Here is a 19,647-nt window from a genome sequence, read left to right as displayed (position 1 = left end):
TTTTTTTTTTCGGCTACTGCTTCGTTACCATTTCTACATTTGGATGAATTACAAGAATATGTCCCTGTATTTTACAAATCGTTTAATACATCAATTGCTAACAGCAACAACAGTTTCATCGAATCTGACCGACTTTCTACGCTCCGTGCTATTGTCGTGAGGAATTTCCAACTCAATTTCACCATCGCCAACCTGTTTTTTGGTCTCCTTCAACATATTTCGAATATCTTTTGCATCTTGCTTTTTCGAAGAAGACGAAGATTTCCTCCTCTCGGACTCCTTAGCATCACTCTTGCACTTGTTACAAGTACATATAAATCCCCAATTGACTCTCAATTCACGTTGTCTTTGATAAAGTGTATGGCTGGGGTTGACATATGTAGTTGTCAATTCTTCACCTTCCTTAATGTCCCTTTTGGCATAAACTTTCAACCCGGAAATACGATCCAGCGCCGTGTCGACGGTGGTGTTGGGATCACAGTTGTGATTCAAATGTGATTGAGTTAAAAATACACTAGAATCAAGGTTGTTGATGTTATAGGTTCCCATGAAGAGCAAAAACTCCTTATACGAAATGGGATCTTTGGGGAAAACTCGAAGAAACTTCTCATACCCTTCCTTCCATAAAGTTTCCTGCTGCTCTTGAACAAAAAGTGCACCACCGTTCATGTTGTCAAATGATCCTCCACCAGAATCCAATGCTTTGTACCTAACATCCTGAGAAACTCTTGCCATGGCATTAAATTGTTTCTGCTTGACACCCAGCTTATCCAACAACATATTTGCATAGATTAAAGTTATTGCATACAATGCATTCCATGACTCCTTCAAACAGTATTCCTGTAGCTCCAAAAACGCGTTTGAGTCCACAATTTTAGGCTTTTTCAAACTCGGGTTAAACACGTTGTGTTTCAATGTCCCATGCAACTGGGCGTCCATTTGTTTACATTTGATTGAGCACCAGACTTCCGCACACACATCACAATCCAATCCTTTCAACACAGTCTTCATTTCAGTTTGCTGCAAAAGCTTACCGCAATTAGCACAAGCCGATCCATGCTCAACCAAATGGACATTGGCCAAGGGGGGCACAAAAAACAATGGTGCTTCACTCCAAATCAATTCATCTTTGCTTATCGGCTTTTTGGCATACAAGCACTTGCCTCTTTTCGAAGTCATAACTACTTGAACTTTTGGCGGGAGTTCGATATCCGGTGTCAATTCCGACTTGATATCCTTGGCATATGTATACTGTTCTTGACTACTCAAAAGTCCAAATTTTTTCAACAACTGTTTGACTCTCTTTTCGGAAACTGTCCAGTTAGGATGTTTTTGCTTGACTATTGCATGTAGTTTGGGAACACCAAGATTTTCGGTTGTAGGGTCTTCCTTCCAAATCGCAATGACTTGATCCACAATTTGCCTTTCATGCGGTACCACTGGACCTGGCTCCTCTGGCTGACTGTCGTTTATTGAAATATACTCAACCCTTTCCACCAAAGTGGGGTCTTGCGTCATAGTAATAACAAAACCGTAATGTAATTTAGATCTGTAGAATCCACTTACTGTTTTTGCAGTTGATCTTCTGCATCTGAATAATTTTAATTTTTTTAATTTTTTTTTTTTTTCTCTCTCTCTCTCTCTCTTTAAATGCCGTATTACTGTTGCCAGTTTTTACTATACAGTACAGTATCGTATCAACACCAGAATTTATACACTCTATAATAAAGTGGCTTTTCCGCTAATTCGGCCCTGTCTTCTGCCAACTGTTGTTGCAACAAGTCCAAATCCACGTCAGCACGTCCTGTATCTATATCAATCTCCTCAGCTTTCAAATATAGCTTCAAATTACGCTTCCAGATCTTGTAACCCAACCACGACACAAGAACCACTGGGAACCCTAAATACGCCAAAAAGAAATCATAAGCGTTGGGGTTTCCACCTAGAGGGAATAACGCGATCCAAAATTGGGCCACAAGGAACAAGATGTTCAAGATTAGTCCGTAGTAGGATCCCCAGACTCCTGCTTGTGAGACAAATGGCAATTCATCAGTGGTTCTTCCTTGTGCTTTTAATGCGGCTCTGAATCTTATATGGCTTATATTGATGCTCATCCAAGTGAAGATAGAAGAAAGCCCAGAGAGTGCTAGTAACCAATTGAATGCCGACTCCTGGGCGTCTCGATCCGCGGCAATCAATGCAAATAATCCAAACGCATTAGTAAGACCAATAGCAACCAATGGTCTACCAGCACGATCGACGTATCCCATCCATTTCGGAGCCATACCTTGCTCGGCTAATGAGTTCAAGGATCTGGATGTAGCATATACCGATGCATTTCCCACTGACAAGACTGAGATCAAAATGACGGCATTGATCACGCTGGGCAATCCTTTGATGCCTCCATTGATAATGGCAATGGTGAATGCTGAAGCTGACACATCCACAGAACTCAGACCTAACAATCTTTTATCGTTGTATGGAACCAAACAAGAAACCATTGTCAACGATCCAAAATAAAAGAGCACAATTCTCCAAAACACTTGCTTTATGGCTCTTGGTAGAGCTTGACGGACATTGGAAGTCTCACTAGCAGTTAATCCAATCATTTCTGTGCCACCATACGAAAATGCTGCCGTAACAATACAAGAAGCGACTCCCTTGAACCCAGCAGCAAATGGTCCTGGATTTCGCCAATATTTTCCACCAACAAACTCGTGTGTAGGTCCACCTCCCGCGATCAAAACGATTCCCAAGATAATGAACCCAATGACAGCAAGCACTTTGATTGTCGAGAATATAAATTCCGCTTCACCATACGCCTTCACTCCTAACATGGTGATGATTGTAATCACGAACCAAAACACAATCACAAATACATCTGAGTTTATACTTGAGGTCCAATACTGTATGGTCAACGCGGCAGCGACGAGTTCCAACGGCAACAAGACAAAAAATTGCATAAAGTAATTCCATCCCACGGCAAACCCCACGGCGGGCTCAATGAACCGACTTGCATAAACATTGAATCCACCACTGATTGGGAAAGTTGTAGCCAACTCACCCAACCCTTGCATCGTGGCAAACACAGCCGTGGCAGTCACCACCCACGCAACCATTATCGCGCCAGGTCCACCCGTGTTCAATGCTGACCCTGTTCCCACAAACAACCCTGTTCCTATACTCGATCCAATGGAAATCATTTGCAAGTGTCGCGATTTCAAGTCTCGACGTAAACTTGAGTTGGCGGAGTTGAGATTGATCCTTTCCAAGTCGGTTAACTTATCGGCATTGGCTAGGTCGTGGTTGGTCTTCAATGTGTGGTCGGTCTCTATAGCTGGCTTGAACGAGTCTTTGAATGAGACCCATAGTGATTGCTTTTGGTCGGAGGGCGAGAATATGGAATCATGGGTGACCAAATTGGACTCTACTGATTTCTTTTCCGAATTCATGGTCATGTTGAGAAGATGAGAAGAGAAGAAGAGGTGTGGCGAAATGCTTTTTACATTCTTGTAGCATTGAGACTGAGTAACCTCGAGAATGGAGAATTTTCCATTTGATGCGTCATAGGGAAATCAACCCCCCTTTTTATAGATTTCAAAAGGCAAACTTGTTGAAAATGAGTCATCTCGCAGCTATATTCTGAAATGCTTGACCTAGCGGTGGTTTAACTCTGCGTTTATTCCCGTGTTTGATTCCTGTAGAGAAACTAACGCCGTCTCGTAAACACAAAAATGGATGAAAATTCTGCCAAAATGCCTTTGAGCTGCAAAACAAGAAAAAAAAAAAAAGAAAGCTACACAAATGCGTTAAAATCATTGAAATGCCCTCTCTGTCAAACCAAAACAGTTTCGTCATGGCACTTTGATCTCTTTTTGCACAAAAGCAGTTTTCATCTCGGAACAAGATGCCTCGTTTATTTCTTGTTATTCCAATCTTCGCCGCTTTGGCTTCCCCGGTGATTCATTATCCTTCGAAGAGGCGAGTGTCGCCTGCGTTTGTGACTGAAGCAGAACAACAAGCTTCTCCACCGTAATCAATCGTGGTAACAATAGACTTAAAAACTGTTTTATATCCTTGATGCCATCGTCTAGGGATACTAAATGGTCAGAGATACTACCAATAGTGTGGTTCTGATGTTGCTGTTTGTCATGGATTGATGAGGTTTCGGCCAAAATCTTCTCTGCTGATGACCCAAGAGCTTGTATATTTTCATCCACAATGTGGCACACTTTCTCTTGGCTCGTAGTTGATTTTGAAATTAAATCTACTAACTCAGTATTGACAGCCACTTTTTGGAGTCCTGTTTGCAAATGAGATTGATTGGTGTTGGTCTCGGCCCTCATCTCAGCAAGGTCTTTTTTTACTTGATTGATAGACTCAAGCAATTCATGAAACGGCATTTTGGAAAATTTTTCGATGCTTTCGTTTGCTTTTGCTAGACTCTCTTTCAATGTAATTGACTCTAGCTCCAATCTAGCAGCACTTTGTATCAAAATGGCTGACTCTTTACTTATCTTTGTCTGCGTGGGTTGTGTCTCTTGCGATTTTCCAAGTAATGTAGAGAAAAATGATTCCAGCTCGCTTGAGTAGTCTGTACCGCTCTTGGGTGCTTTGTTTGTTCTACTTTGCATGTCTGTGGTGTGTGGTATCAATGCTAAAGTGATTTTTGTTTCTGTTTTGCAACACACGACAAAACTTCACACCTCCTCTTCAAGGTACGGCGATTGAGCAGATAGACCTTTTTTTTAATCCACTGGAGTTTCCATCTATTACGTTTATGTAAGGTACAATATTCTACTAAAACATACCCTATCAACACCAAAATCTATAGCACCTGACATAAAATGGCTTCTTTGCCAACACTTCTCTCTCCAACTCAACCTTTTGTTTCAACAAATCTATGTCGACATCTGCCCGTCCAGTGTCAATATCAATCTCCGCAATCGGTAAATACAACCTCAAATCACGCTTCCATATCTTATAACCTACCCAACACACAATCAACACAAGAAAACCCAAATAGTTCAAAAAGAAATTGTACGCACTGGGTGACTCTCCCAATGGGAATAATGCTATCCAAAATTGAGCAACAAGAAACAAAATGTTCACCAATGTTCCATAATAAGATCCCCAAACACCTGACTGTGCCACATATGGTAACTCATCAATGGTTCTCCCCTGGGCTTTCATAGCTGCTCTGAATCTAATATGACCCAAGTTGATGGAAATCCAAGTGAAAATGGATGACAATCCTGAGATTGCCAACAACCAATCAAATGCCGATTGCTGCGCGTTATTATTGGCAGCTATTAACGCAAACAAGCCAAACGCATTTGTGATACCTATCGCAACAATGGGCCTACCAGCACGATCAACGTAACCAACCAATTTTGGAGCCATACCTTGCTCCGCCAACGATTTCAAAGTTCTTGAAGTAGCATAGACTGAGGTGTTGCCGACTGACAAAACTGACACCAAAATGACGGCATTGATCACGCTTGGCAATCCTTTGATGCCTCCATTGATAATGGCTATCGTAAAAGCGGATGCAGTCGCATCGACAGAGCTCAGTCCCAATAACCTCTTGTCATTATACGGAACCAAACACGAAATCATAATCAATGACCCAAAATAAAAAAGCACAATTCTCCAAAACACTTGCTTTATGGCCCTGGGCAACGATTGACGAACGTTTGATGTTTCACTAGCAGTTAATCCAACCATTTCTGTGCCACCAAATGAAAACGCAGCGGTAACAACACACGAAGCTACACCTTTGAACCCAGCAGCAAATGGTCCTGGATTTCGCCAATATTTTCCACCAACAAACTCGTGTGTAGGTCCACCACCTGCAATTAACACAATGCCCAATACAACAAACCCAATAACGGCTAATATCTTGAGAGTCGATAGTACAAACTCCACCTCACCAAAGGCTTTTACTCCAAAAAGGGTTATGAATGTGATGACTAGCCAAAATATGATTACAAATACATCTGAGTTGACATTTGTGTCCCAGTACTGTATAGTGATTGCCGCAGCAACCAACTCCAATGGTAACAACGTAAAGTACTGTAAGAAATAGTTCCAGCCCACCGCAAATCCAATTGCCGGTTCAACAAATCTGCTGGCAAACACATTGAAACTACCACTGACGGGGAAAGTTGTAGCCAACTCACCCAACCCTTGCATTGTTGAAAACACAGCTGAGGCAGCGAGGAACCAGGCAATTATAATGGCAGCAGGACCTCCAGTATGCAATGCTGTCCCTGTTCCCACAAACAACCCTGTTCCTATACTCGATCCAATGGAAATCATTTGCAAGTGTCTAGTCTTTAACTCTCGACGCAAGTCCTGGTTAGCTGAATTGAGATTGATTCTTTGCACATCTGTCAAATGGTCCTTTTCGTCTATATCAATCTTTTGAGTTTGTTTTTCATTTATTGGTGGTTTGAATGAATCTTTGAAAGAAGTCCAGAAGCCTTGTTTTTGATCAGCTGATGTGTTTGACTCACGAAACAGTAGATCCGACTCCTCAATTTTCTTTTCTGTATTCATAATGCAATTGGAAAAGGAATGGCGGTTAAAGTAAAATGCTGTTCACCTTCCAAGAAAAGTAGTGTTATGCAGATACTAGTGGGAAAGATTATGAATAAGATATTTTGGGGATATTTTTTTAGATGATGAGAGCGGATTAATTGCAATCTCATCCTCATCCTCCGCATTGTTGGAAAGCTGCGAAAAAAAAAAAAGAAAAAAAAAAGGAAAAGAAAAATTTTTTAGGAAAGACCGAAAAGAAGTCAGAAAAAAAAAAAACAAAAAACAACAAAAAAAAAGAAAAGAAATTCAATTAGACACAAAAATCTATTCCAATGTCAAGTTCGGGAAGATGTTCATACCAGACCAAGAACAGCCTCTACGTCGATGAGGCACCTAATGAGAAGAACGAAAGAATTTTCAAGTACTAATGAGCACTGTGTACACTGATAAGCACCAACACGGACTTCTGTATGTCATTCAACACTTTAGTAGGAAAGCGTTTTTTTTTTTTTGACCAGAGTAAAATGAACGACGACAGCAGTTGTTGCGACTCAAATGTGTGGAAGTAAGCTATTTACCAATTGAAGCTCATGAGGAGCAGCTCGCAATACTATCATAATGATGTTTTCTCAAGTTGAATCTCCCTGGCTACGAGGCAGTTCTCCCTTTCTATACTTGGATACACATCCAACCAGCCCAGTAATCACAATCTAAGTAAAAGTGGATAGGAACAACTGGCGTTCGTTTATTCTACAGTTCTTTTGCAAGCGTCTACTTGATCAAACCTATCATGTCAACTTTCTTCTTATGCTTACGTCTGGGATTCCAAAGGGAATCGGTGAGATGAGCTATACACAGGATCTTCTCTTCAAGTCCTTCCTAAAAGGATAATGATGATTAGTTAAGCAAGTATATATAATGAGGCACTCTACATTATGCATTCTGTCAACCCACCTCCCACCCAGTGAAAGTCCATTGCAAAAAAAAAGAGATAGAAAAACAAAAACAACAAAAATAGCGACAAATACATGACAACAACAGGGAATCCACACTCAACAACGCTTCAGATGTCTGAACTCGCATCATTCGTGGGAAGTACGTAATAATCACTATCCATGAATTGACTACTTGAGCTAATTACTAACACTCATCACTTTAGAAAAAGTCCACGTCATTACAACCGACGCTCGGTTCTTCGAAGGGGTGCTAGAAGGATTCGACAAAAACACCAACATAATACTCAGCAACAGCATCGAGCGAATAATCTATCCAGCACACGAGAGTGACGAAACCAACGAGGCGATACCGAGTGGTGTGAATATCTTGAGAGGTAATGAAATTGTTTGCATTGGAGAGATTGATGATGTGTTGCATGCCAAAATCAATTGGTTGGAGATGAAAGGATCACCTCTCAAAACTACAAAGAATCCACTATAATAGTCACTCCAGAAGGAAATTGATCGCATTGTCTATATCATACAGGACCTATGCATTGTTTTTGTTCTACGAACTTTTAACTAAAGGAATCCCAGCCTGGTGCATCTTGACTGCCAACTCCAACAAGTAGTCAATTGCTTCGTTATAAACTTTAGCTTTCCACACAGTTTCACCCCACACATAAATTCCATGTCTTCTGACTAGCACGGCTGATGTTCCTGGGTATTTCCTAATTGCGTCTTGCAAAGAATCAGTCAAGTCCTCTTCATGAGGAGTGTTTTCAATAATTGGGATCACCAATCTATCATAGTACTCCATGCTGCCAGTTTTCTCCACTTTACCAGTTTCCTTGTTGTACTTCAATTTAGGCAAGGCCTTGATTTGTTCAATATGGCTGATTTCGAAATAGTCTTTGTTTTCAAATAATAAAGTCACCATAACGGCACTTTGAGAGTGGGTGTGGATACAAGCACCGGCATCTCTCATCTTATAGCAACTCATAAATAAAGGCGTGCATGCACTAGGCTTGTACTTGTATTTTTTGGTCAATTCTTCAGGAACGTCATTGGGTGTACGCAACAACTTTTCATTTGGCAACTCCACCAAAAACATTTCCCAAGGTTGGATCCTCTCCTTTTGCACCCCCGATGGAGCAATGTATACCAAGTTGGGATTTGGTCCATCTACATCTCTGATTGATATCCCGCCTCCGGTCCCAGTGACCCAATTGTTGTCGTAGAATAAGCGACATAGTTCGCAAATCAAGTTGGCTGGATGTTGTGGATCTTGAAACTCCTTTTGAAGGTCTGGGGATAACGCTGATAGATTGGAGGCTGATGATGATGGTGGGACTGCAGCTGGTTCTGCATGTTTGCAATTACAAGGAGCTGACATTATGAATGGTTGAAGAGAAGTGAGGTTTGATGGTGATAGGAATTTGCAATTTTTTTTTTTTTTTTTTTTGTTCATAGAGAAAACGTGCAGAAAAATTGGGTCGGGGTCTCACGTGGGAGAGCCTATGTGGGTTTGTGCAACAAAGAATGGGGGGATACCTTTGCAACGCCACAGTACGTACCACTCTTCAGTATATTTCTTGAGTTTTAAAGCAAGTGGCAACAGCTGCAACTTGTACCTGATCTCAACTCATTACGTCAAACATGTGACACTCCTTAAACCCCTGCGACACCGAAATGGAGATGACACGACATTGAAACACAAATCTGGCGCAAAAACCGAGAACACCCAAAAAAAATTAGACAGAAATCCCATTATCATTATCATCACTCAATCAAGCCCATCATATAAACTCAATCACAATACATCATCCCTATCCCTCATATCCACGCACACACACACAAGCACATACACACACAAGCAAGCATGGCCGGCTTAGAACAATCACTCTTCCAACTCAAATTCACCGCGAAGCAACTCAACAGACAAGCAGCCAAAGCCGCCAAAGAAGAAACGCAAGAAAAAGCCAAGATCAAAAAGGCATTATCTCAAGGCAACAACGACATTGCGCAGCTCTATGCTCAAAACGCCATCCGCAAATCCAACGAGCGCGTCAACCTCTTGCGCCTCAGCTCGCGGATCGACGCCGTTGCATCGCGGGTCCAGACTGCCGTCACCATGCGCTCCGTAACGGGCAACATGACGCAAGTTATAAGAGGGATGGACAAAGCGTTGCAGACGATGAATTTGGAGCGGATAAGTCTCGTGATGGACAAATTTGAGAATCAGTTTGAAGATTTGGACTCGGCTACGAATTATTATGAGACGACTACGAATAACGTCAATGCCGTGTCGACGCCCCAGGACCAGGTTGATGAGTTGTTGAATCAGGTGGCAGATGAGGCTGGTATTGAGATGAAGCAGGGGTTGAATGCGACTAACGTGGAGATCCAGAGTCCCGTGTCGTCAACTGCGATCCTGGAGGAGAAGGAAGATAAGTTGGCGGAGAGATTACGAGCATTGAGGAACTGAGCTGGGAGGAAAGAGTATGGGAGTCAAACCAATACTGATGTGTTGCTCCTCGTACAAGTAATTTTTATATATAAAAGTGTATTTTTTGTATATAAAAGTGAATGTCTAAAATTAAAACCGAATGCAATCATTCATTCTTCATCAACTTCTCAACCTCCAATGCTGTTCCTCCTTCTTGATGATATATGTAACAATCTTGACTAAATTATCAAACCCCTTTTCATTCCCACCCATTCTCATAAGATGCAACGACGACGACGTGATCAAATCAATCACTTCAATTCTAAACTTGAGTTTTTTCCCATGTGCAAACTTTTTCGGTATCGTACCTGTAATCAACCCAAACTCTTCATCTATACCAACATTGTTCACAGACCCATCGAGCTCCTTCAATTCCATTTGATCTTTGATAAGTCGTATCAAGTCGGTTGACTTTAGTGATGATTCGATAATCTTGATGTCTCTATTCGTCAATCTATTAAGCTTGGCTTCTGAGGCTGACGACGATTTGTCCTGTTTGGATGAGCCAGTCAATGATTGGAAAAACTTTTTGAACCAATTGCTCTTACCTGTCGATTGTTGTTGTTGTTGTTGTTGTTGTTGTTGTTGCTGCTGTTGTTGATGCGGTTGGTTACGCATGTCAAACAAGTTTCTCGATCCAGCAGAGATTCTCGAAAATCGATTATGACCTTTTTGTGGGACTGGCTCCTGCTCTTGGCCCGATTCAATCACCGGCACATTCGGAGCATCCCTTTTCGCTTTCGTAGAAAATCGTCTGAATAGAGGTTGTTTGTCCTCGGTACCAAATGTATCTTGGACAGGACTAGTGATAACATGACCCTTCAACGTCGATTTACGTCTCATTGCTGCATCTGCTCTATCATTATCACCACTGGGTTCAGCAAGTTGAACATGTGGACTTCTTGGCAACTGCGCCGTGCTGAATATACCAGTTGAAAGTCTTGATCTCTTGAAATCACTCTCAAACTCTGGCGCACCTTGATCTTGCCCCTCATCTGCTTCACGTTGCTGAATGGCATTGGAATCCTCAGCAAGCGAGTATTCGTCATTATCATCAAATCCGTCATTCACATGAGCTCTGAATGAGCTTCGAAGATCATCATCATCACCATTGCCATTGTCATCATCAGCAGCAGCACGGATCGTTTCATCATTCGAGATACGCCTTTGTGCAACCAACGTCTCCTTTGAGCTAATGATGCTTGGCTTCTGATGGGTAACCTTCCCTACATCTGCTGTTCGAGAACTAATCACGTCGAAATTGGAAAGATCCGCATCTAAAAACATACCACTGGTTTCTTCTTGCGGTGGAGCAACATACGAATAGTTTGACTCAACCGTTGTAGCATCCGAATGACTGTCATCAAAACTGTAGTCGGCCCCTTCACCGCGTTCACTTCCTGACCGATCGCCATCATCAATGGCAGTGGTATTGACAGAAACAAAGTGGTCTTGCGCATTACCCACTTCTTCTCCTTCTTCATCATCTTCTTTGATCGTGTCTCTAACTTTAATTCCTAACCCGGCAAACGTTGACGATGACTTGTTGGACCTTCTGACAACAGTGGATGAATGGTTCAAAGTTTGACTCATGATTGTGATATCTCCTTCCTCATTAGTTACAGTTTTGGGCTCTAATAACCCACCAAATGAAAAGCGCGAGAACCTCGGGTTTGGTATCAAGGACATGCGTGAACTATGGAGGTCACTTTCTTTAATGGAGGGAGTAAACGTTTTCTTGACATTTCCCTGAGCTTTATCCTCATCAATGTCATTGAGCATTGATTTGTAGTAAGAGCTTTGAGTACTTTGTCTTCTGCTTGAAGCATCCTTTGCTGTCGATGATGGTGATGGTGTTGTTGTTGTTGTTGCTTGCGTTGTTGCTTGCGTTGTTGCTTGCGTTGTTGCTTGTGTCTTGCTCTTTCCACTCTCAATTTTATTAAAAGTATCAATCGTCAACTTTTTGTCATTTTTATTGGGCTCATTCTCATCTTGCAAGTATTGTGCCAAATTTCTTGAACTCGAAGTTTTGAAACTTTTGTTGATATTCGGTGATGGCGATTGATTCAACAAGGAGGACAAATTTCTCGAACTCGAAGTTTTGAAATCACTAGTAAACTTCTTTGGCGATGGAGCAACATCAATTCCAAACTTGTGCAACACCTTGGACGTGTTTTCATTAACATGTGGACTAGTTGCAGTGCCAAGAGTGGATTTTGATTGGGTAGGTGCACCCAAAGTTCTAGCCCGAGCGAGTGAGTTCCTCGGGTCCAATAAAGACTTGATTGGGGGTGGAGCAGTAGTTGGAAATACTCCAGAATTTCGATTCGATTTCAAGAGCCCGGCAAAATCGCCACCGCTCTCATGTTTCTTCAATTTGGCAATCGCCTGTCTTTGCTTTTCCTGCAAGCTCTGCGCCTCTTCCAATTTCTGCTTCTCTGCAAATGCTCTTTTCTCTTCTTCATGTCTCTGTTGTTGTTCAGCAAGACGCCTTTGTTCTTCCTCAAGTTCACGTCTGGCCTGTTCCTCTTTTCTGAGACGACTTTCTCTTGCTTCGTTGCGTTGGCGGACTTTTTCAGCAAGCTCACGTTCTCTTCTGGCTAATGCACCCTCCCTTTTTCGGCGTGAATTTGTAGATGCTGCCCTTGAAGGAATATCATTCTCCTTGTCTTGAGTGTCACTAAATACCTCATCTAAGATCGTTTCAAATTTAAAGATTGATTGATTTTCTGGCTTGTTTGGTAGTTTGGTAACCTTTGCTGATCTTTTGGGAGACCTTTGCGGAATTTCAGCATCATTGAGGAGTGTAGGAGGTGGTTGTTGTGGTTTCCTTGGTGCACTTTTATTTGGACTATTCAGTTTTGGTGGTGTTGGGGTATTCGACCTAAGAGAACGCAATGATGTATTACGGCTACTCTTGCCAATCTGAGTGTTGTGTTTATGACTTGTTGCTGACCCTTTTCTATTGAATGAAGTGGATGCTTTAAATTGTTTGGTGCCAACGCCATTTCCCTTGGTGTTGGTAATGTTATTCAAAACTTGTTTGGAAGACTTTGATTTCAACAAGGATTTGTTTTCATAAATGGAGCTTGATTGGTTCACTTGTTCAACATTGGTAGTTTCGGTTATAGGTTGGCCAGTTGCATCATCAAAAATGATTGTATGTACAATTGATGTTGATCTTGACATTGATCTCCCAGATTTGGTTTGAACTGTCTCACTTGTGGCAGTTGTCCCTCCCACTTTGGCAAGATGGTCGTTACGATACTTCATCAACAAGTAGTAAAACATCTTTTCTGGATTCTTTCCTGGGGAAGTTAATCTAGAGATGATGGTTCTTTTGTCACAATTGTGGAATAAAACCGACAAGTTGGTTAAAATTTCCCTATCCATTTGCTCAACCGATTGTATTGGTTTAATATCCATCGATTTAATGTCTAGTGTGGTAGTTGATGCAAATGAAGTGGCTGGTTCAGGGTATTTTGTCAACAATGGGTGTCTCAAAATTGAATCAATTTCAATACGATCCAATGGATCAACTCTCAACATCTTTGTAATCAAGTCCTTGGCCTCCCAACTCAACTCATGAGGCATGACAAATTTACCGCTTTGCACTTTGAGTAACAACTTCCTTATATTTTCATCATCAAAGGGTAAATGACCAGTTAGCAATGCAAATAATATGATTCCACAAGACCAAATATCTGAAGGGGCTCCATGATAGTTTTTACCAGCAACAATTTCTGGAGATGCATAATGAGGCGATCCACAAGAAGTTTCCAATAGTTTTTCATTCACTTCCAAAGCAGCCATTCCGAAATCGGCTATTTTGATGTTTTTGTTGAAGTCTAATAGCAAGTTTTCTGGTTTCAAGTCTCGATGACAGATATTGAACTGATGTAAATAGTTGATACCATTGATGATTTGTTTGAAGTAATTGACAGCTTCAAATTCTTGTAGCTTACCCTTTTTGATCAAGTAGTCAAAGAGCTCACCTCCCTCTATATATTCAAGAATCAAGTACAAGTCATTTTTGTTTTCCCAGACATCGTATAATGCCATGATGTTTGGATGTGACATCAACTTCATGATGATAATCTCTCGTTCTATTCCATATGGTAGTCTTTGCACTGCGTCATCGTCTTCTTCTGATCCAGACTCTGGTTTGTGTTTATACTTTGGATTTTCCAATTTTCTAAAATTCGATTTGGGTACAATCTTTATCGCAGCCAATTGACCAGTTTCAATGTTTTTCGCCAACCTTACTCTCCCGGTGGAGCCTCTACCTAAAGTACGGCCCAATTTCCAAGGTCCAATTTTGTTTTGAGATTTTCTCTTTTTGGAAGAAGTGTTGGTGCTAGTTGATATTTGTGATAATCGTTTAGTGGCGTTTGTTACTGATTGCACAACCTTGTCGACGTTGTTTGCGGATGACATGGCATCAGACGGTAAATGGTTGTCGTCAAAACGGGGGACAGAATGACGTGCAGTTGTAGCCATTGTTTAAGTAAATGTAGATTGTGTGAAATTTGAGTTATGGATACCACTAGTTAAGCATGCACAATGAGAAAGAATGAGCAAAGATGAAAAATGAGTGAATAAAAGTTAGTTGACAACTGTAGCAATGGCAATAAGCGAATGAAGTGTAAAGAATGTAAGTAGTTGGTAAGTTGCTAGTGGAGTAGTTTTTAGGTTGTCTCTAGTTGTTTCTATAACTGTGAATGCAAGAAGTATGGAACGAGCGTGTGTGTGCGTGTCTGTTGGTATTGGGTTTGTTTGTCAGTGCAGTGGGATTAAGTGGATGAATAGGTAATGATGATGATGATGATGATGATGATGATGATGATGATGATGATGATGATGCTGTTGTTGTTGTTGTTGTTGTTGTTGTTGTTGTTGTTGTTGTCGTTGGGTTGGTGAAGTGCGTATGTGTGTGGTGGTTCTCGTGGACTGAAGCAGGAGTAGCTGTAGTACTAGTAGTGGTAGTAGTAGTAGTATAAGTAGTCTATAATAGTAATGATAAGTTGAAATCTATGTGGGGGGGAGGAGGGTCTAATGATAACTTGCCGTGTGTTCAAAAATCGAATTTCAAAGAAGATCCAACTCTCTTTCTCTTTCTCTTTCTCTTTCTTTTTCTGTTTATATGTTTTTGCAACACAAATTTATTTATATTTATATATTTATATATATATGTATGTGTGTTTTTTTTTCGTGTCTTTTTCTTCTAAGTAAGTACTGCATGTAACTCTTCCCTTCTAGTAGTAGTTGTCTAGTAGTATATACTTACTTACTTACTTACTTACTTAGTTAATAATACAAAAAAAAAAAAGAAAAAAAAAAGTAACAAAGAAACGCGTAAACAAAAAACTATACACAAATTATAATTAAAGTCGCAACTTGTGAATTTAAGACATTATCAAAAAAAACAGACACTTCCATCTACAGTTCATTTGCTTCTACTATCTTGTCTTGTCATGAGTCAATGTATGTAGTTGTTCCCATTCTAACTCATCAACCTCCTTCTTTAGATAAAAGGGCAAAACAAACCACTTTAACAATATGCAGAAGGTGAAATGTTGTACGTACTTTTAGTAGTAGTGGTCTAGTTTACTCTACTCTACTCTACTCTACTCCACTCTACTCTACTGGCAAAAACCCACTCTCACACTGACTGATGAGAAAAGTAACAATATACGCAATAAAAGTAAAATACCAAGTGGCTGAGTAACAATAACTTTTGTACCCCCCTGCCCCCCGCCTGCTTCGTCCTTCTCAATACATTATTATCACTATTACTGTTATAATACCATGTGTTTTGATCCTTTCCCTCTCTTCATAATAACCAGAGTTTCAACAGGAACAACAACAAGGATCCCAATATTACAAATGACAATTACAAGTTGCGTTTCTTGTTTCTGTTTTATTATTTCCTTCCCTCCTTCCGCCTGTATCTGTTTAAAAAAAGAAAAAAAGAGAGAAAAAAGACGCGTCAATATAAACAAATGCAAATTATGTATTACTTTGTTTTAGCCGCATCTGCAACTTTACATTAAATAAACTATTAATAAAGAGTAAACCACGCCTCATAAACACCCACACATCGTCTTCTAATCAAATCTAAGACTTATCTAATACAAACTTTATGCTTCTTCATGTATTACTAGTATACAAAATGATTAACCTCTATGCAATTATTACAACAGCCACCTCAACCAACCTCAACCTCAACCTCAACCTCGTTTGATTTAAAACTCCCCCTTGTAATTCAAATCATCTCTACTCAACACATCCTCCAAAATCCCAGCTGACGCAGCAACCAACCCCAAGAAAGGTCTAGATGGATCCAACACCTTCGACAAATACTCAGGATGATACTGCGTACCAATGAAAAACTTGTGCAACTTGTGATCCAACTCAATCATCTCCATTCTCTTGCCCAGCTCATCTTTACCAATAAACTTCAACCCAGCATTCTCAATCTGCTCAATCAAGTCAGGATTGACTTCGTATCTATGTCTATGTCTCTCATACACTGCGTCAGCACCACCGTACAATTTCCGCAAGTTGCTCCATTGCGAATCAGTTGACGAAAATTTGGTTTCATGAATACCCAACCTCATCGTACCTCCCAACTTCACTTGATCAACATCGGGCATGTACACCACAGAGGGAACAATCCCATCCGATTCCTTGTACTCTTCAAACTCTTGAGACGTCGAATTGGCAACCCCCAATACATTACGCACAAATTCAATAACAGCAATTTGTAAACCAAGACAAACTCCCAAGTATGGCACATCATTCTCTCTGGCGTATTTGGCAGCGGCAATCATACCCTCAATTCCACGTGATCCAAACCCACCAGGAACCAAGATTCCATCTGCTTGACACACATAGTGCCATGCCTTGTGGTACTCCGACAAGTTTTCCTCCTTTTTCCCTTCTTCCAAATTGGTTGATTCAACCCATTCAATTTTCAATCTTCGATTACATCTCATTGACGCATGTTCAAGCGACTTGATCACCGACAAGTAAGAATCATGCAAATTGGTGTATTTACCAACAAGCGCAATAGTAACTGTTTCAAATGACTTGTCATGTGCAGTAGTCAATTGTCTCCATTTAGTCAACAATTGTTCACCTTTAACCAAAGCCGCAGAATCCACTTCACCAATATTCAATTTAGTAGTCAAATACTTCATCATCTTCTGCTGCTTCAACAAAAGAGGTACATGATAAGTGGAGTTAACATCATGAACTGCAATAACTTGCTCAGGACCAACATGGCAAAACATACCAATCTTTTCAATAGTCTGACGCTCCAACTCCTCTTGACACCTACACGCAATCATGTCTGGAGTCAACCCCAAACTCCTCAAATCCTTAATTGCAGCCTGGGTCGGCTTGGTCTTTTGCTCCCCATGGATAACGGGAACCAAACTCACGTGAATCAAGGCGAAATTTCCACCACCCACTCTAAACTGAAACTGTCTTAACGCTTCCACAAACGGAGCACTCTCAATGTCCCCCACAGTACCACCCAACTCAATGATACACACTTCAGGCTCCAATCCCGTGTCATCAACAGGAACACGCGAAACTTCCTCAATCCACTCCTGGATCGCATTCGTAATATGTGGAACAACCTGCACCGTCTTCCCCAAATAATCACCTTTACGCTCACGTTCAATAACCTTGGAGTAAATTTTCCCCGTGGTGATATTGTGGTTCCTTGTTAATGTAATGTTCAAGTACCGTTCATAATTACCCAAGTCCAAATCAACTTCACCACCATCGTTCAACACAAAACACTCACCGTGCTCCAAGGGAGACATGGTTCCCGCATCAATGTTCATGTAGGGGTCGATCTTAATGGAAGTGACTCGCAATCCCAAGGTTTTGAAAAGAAGACCGGTGGATGACGCCAATACACCCTTTCCGATACCAGATATGACACCACCAGACACAACAACGTACTTCATAATGGCAATAAATCACTCGATTAGAATTTCAGTGGATGTTAATGGATATACCCAAATGTGATAATGGATATAGACAAGAAATATTCGACACGTCCCTAAAGTATGTGAAGCAACACGTCCAACTTTTTAAGAGCTTGAGACAAATCGATGAGGAGACGAAAAAAAAAAACAAAAAAAACGATTGAGTTCTAAGTAGTTATTGAAAAGGATTGGAGGAGTAGTAGTGGGATAACTATATTCGTACTATGCCCTCTTAAATGAACTGATTTAAGCGGGAAGAAGAAGAAGAAGAGGAAGAAAAGGAGGAAGTGAATGAAAGATCTCTTCGCAGTGCAGAAAAAAAAAAAATAAAAAAAAAAAAAAGAAAAAGAAAATTTCTTTCCGTCAAAGATGAGAGACAAAAATTCTCTGTAGCATACACAAAAAGTAGAATAATTCTAGTCAACTTCCCCATTAGGAAGTATCACGCAGAGCCGCAGAGTAATATCTGTATGCTGAAGTATACACCTTCATAAGATGTCAATTTACAAGATCAAAAGACAAAAAAGGACAATCAAACGTATCAGCTCTATAACCAGAGCGCACATCTTTGCCTTTGATCCACAATCTAGAAAGTACCTTTCCAATCAGCACGATACATCACTTTGAAGATTATCTTTGTTTTTGATATATGCCCCTACCGCGGTCACGCGATTCCAATTCACCACAGTCATCCAACCATGACAGAATTGATATGGGCGAAACCGCAAAAACCTCTTCATGAAGTTTTCTTTGCTGTTCCTACATTTCCCTCCCGCTTTTCTCGATTGTTTCCAAGATCAAGAACTCAAAAGATATGCTCATCAATTAGTCTCTACTTGTCACAACTCTCCTCCTCCTCCTCCTCTCTCTCTCTATACAATCTTGACACCGCCAATCTCATTCGATTCAGTCATCAATAACTGAGCTTTACCCTGCTTGATCAAATAATCCTTAATCACCTTGACAAGCAACTCCTCATCCAAATTCCGCAACTCGCGAGGCAACCCACCACTCAGGCCACCACCACCTCCAACTCCACCTCCAACTCCACCTCCAACTCCAACTCCCTCTACTTCATCATCATCATCATCATCGTCACCTCCCCGCGTCAACTCATACAACGTAAGCACACTCCCCTGTTGTCCAGTATCAACCACATACTCATACAACAAATTCCCCCAATCCACCACACTCCTCCAATACACAAACACCCCCAATTCCGGCCTTTTGTGGTTGATGTACTCGCCCCGCTTCGAATGGATCAAATTGGCAATAATGACATTTCTGAATTCGGGGTTCACATGTCGGTTTATGGCACTGTTGGAAAAGAGAGGCGGTATGTTTAATATGTTGCTTGACTTCGTCACAGTTCCTGATGAGTTCCGTAGCTGGGTGTGTTTGGGAGATCCTTCATTTGTAAGTGAGGTGATTCTGTAGAATTGACAATATTGGAGGAGAATGTTGCACCATGTGTCTATTTGTTGTTGTTGCACCGTTTGGTTTGGTTGTTTGGTGTATAGTGGGGGGAAGGAATGGATTTTGGGGAATTCAAAGTGCTGCTGATGCTGCTGCTGTTGTTGTTGTTGTTGTTGCTGCTGCTGATTTACTGCTGTTGTTGTTCTAGTGGTGACGTTTGTCATATGGGATGGATTTGATG

General features: G+C 41.0%; 10 protein-coding genes across 10 annotated transcripts; 2 read left to right on the top strand and 8 right to left on the bottom strand. All coding sequences in view use genetic code 12, as the record gives it.

Moving 5' to 3' along the window:
- Positions 1-90: 90 nt before the first annotated feature.
- On the bottom strand, positions 91-1,518 carry KGF57_004925 (S-adenosylmethionine-dependent methyltransferase; the record flags this gene model as incomplete). Its single annotated transcript, XM_051754486.1, has 1 exon — positions 91-1,518. The coding sequence occupies one exon, from the start codon at positions 1,516-1,518 to the stop codon at positions 91-93; it is 1,428 nt and encodes a 475-aa protein (XP_051606605.1).
- Positions 1,519-1,697: 179 nt separating this feature from the next.
- On the bottom strand, positions 1,698-3,458 carry KGF57_004924 (amino acid permease; the record flags this gene model as incomplete). Its single annotated transcript, XM_051754485.1, has 1 exon — positions 1,698-3,458. One exon carries the CDS (start codon positions 3,456-3,458, stop codon positions 1,698-1,700), a length of 1,761 nt encoding a protein of 586 aa, XP_051606604.1.
- A 468-nt stretch (positions 3,459-3,926) lies between these two features.
- KGF57_004923 (uncharacterized protein) lies at positions 3,927-4,634 on the bottom strand (the record flags this gene model as incomplete). The annotated part of the gene is made up of 1 exon (XM_051754484.1): positions 3,927-4,634. The coding sequence occupies one exon, from the start codon at positions 4,632-4,634 to the stop codon at positions 3,927-3,929; it is 708 nt and encodes a 235-aa protein (XP_051606603.1).
- Positions 4,635-4,815: 181 nt separating this feature from the next.
- On the bottom strand, positions 4,816-6,561 carry KGF57_004922 (amino acid permease; the record flags this gene model as incomplete). Its single annotated transcript, XM_051754483.1, has 1 exon — positions 4,816-6,561. The coding sequence occupies one exon, from the start codon at positions 6,559-6,561 to the stop codon at positions 4,816-4,818; it is 1,746 nt and encodes a 581-aa protein (XP_051606602.1).
- A 1,049-nt stretch (positions 6,562-7,610) lies between these two features.
- On the top strand, positions 7,611-7,980 carry KGF57_004921 (U6 snRNA-associated Sm-like protein LSm8; the record flags this gene model as incomplete). Its single annotated transcript, XM_051754482.1, has 2 exons — positions 7,611-7,638; positions 7,703-7,980. The coding sequence occupies 2 exons, from the start codon at positions 7,611-7,613 to the stop codon at positions 7,978-7,980; spliced, it is 306 nt and encodes a 101-aa protein (XP_051606601.1).
- A 66-nt stretch (positions 7,981-8,046) lies between these two features.
- On the bottom strand, positions 8,047-8,874 carry KGF57_004920 (methylthioribulose 1-phosphate dehydratase; the record flags this gene model as incomplete). The annotated part of the gene is made up of 1 exon (XM_051754481.1): positions 8,047-8,874. One exon carries the CDS (start codon positions 8,872-8,874, stop codon positions 8,047-8,049), a length of 828 nt encoding a protein of 275 aa, XP_051606600.1.
- Positions 8,875-9,360: 486 nt separating this feature from the next.
- Positions 9,361-9,966, top strand: KGF57_004919 (uncharacterized protein; the record flags this gene model as incomplete). Its single annotated transcript, XM_051754480.1, has 1 exon — positions 9,361-9,966. The coding sequence occupies one exon, from the start codon at positions 9,361-9,363 to the stop codon at positions 9,964-9,966; it is 606 nt and encodes a 201-aa protein (XP_051606599.1).
- Positions 9,967-10,107: 141 nt separating this feature from the next.
- HSL1 (protein kinase) lies at positions 10,108-14,487 on the bottom strand (the record flags this gene model as incomplete). Its single annotated transcript, XM_051754479.1, has 1 exon — positions 10,108-14,487. One exon carries the CDS (start codon positions 14,485-14,487, stop codon positions 10,108-10,110), a length of 4,380 nt encoding a protein of 1,459 aa, XP_051606598.1.
- Positions 14,488-16,232: 1,745 nt separating this feature from the next.
- On the bottom strand, positions 16,233-17,969 carry URA7 (CTP synthase; the record flags this gene model as incomplete). The annotated part of the gene is made up of 1 exon (XM_051754477.1): positions 16,233-17,969. One exon carries the CDS (start codon positions 17,967-17,969, stop codon positions 16,233-16,235), a length of 1,737 nt encoding a protein of 578 aa, XP_051606597.1.
- An 893-nt stretch (positions 17,970-18,862) lies between these two features.
- KGF57_004916 (ESCRT-II subunit protein) lies at positions 18,863-19,630 on the bottom strand (the record flags this gene model as incomplete). Its single annotated transcript, XM_051754476.1, has 1 exon — positions 18,863-19,630. The coding sequence occupies one exon, from the start codon at positions 19,628-19,630 to the stop codon at positions 18,863-18,865; it is 768 nt and encodes a 255-aa protein (XP_051606596.1).
- Positions 19,631-19,647: the final 17 nt, after the last annotated feature.

Source organism: Candida theae (genome assembly GCF_024610275.1).
Source record: "Candida theae strain CBS 12239 chromosome Unknown scaffold14, whole genome shotgun sequence".
NCBI lineage: Eukaryota > Fungi > Ascomycota > Pichiomycetes > Serinales > Debaryomycetaceae > Lodderomyces > Lodderomyces theae.
Note: the sequence above shows the minus strand (reverse complement) of the source record. Positions and strands in the feature narration are given on the sequence as shown.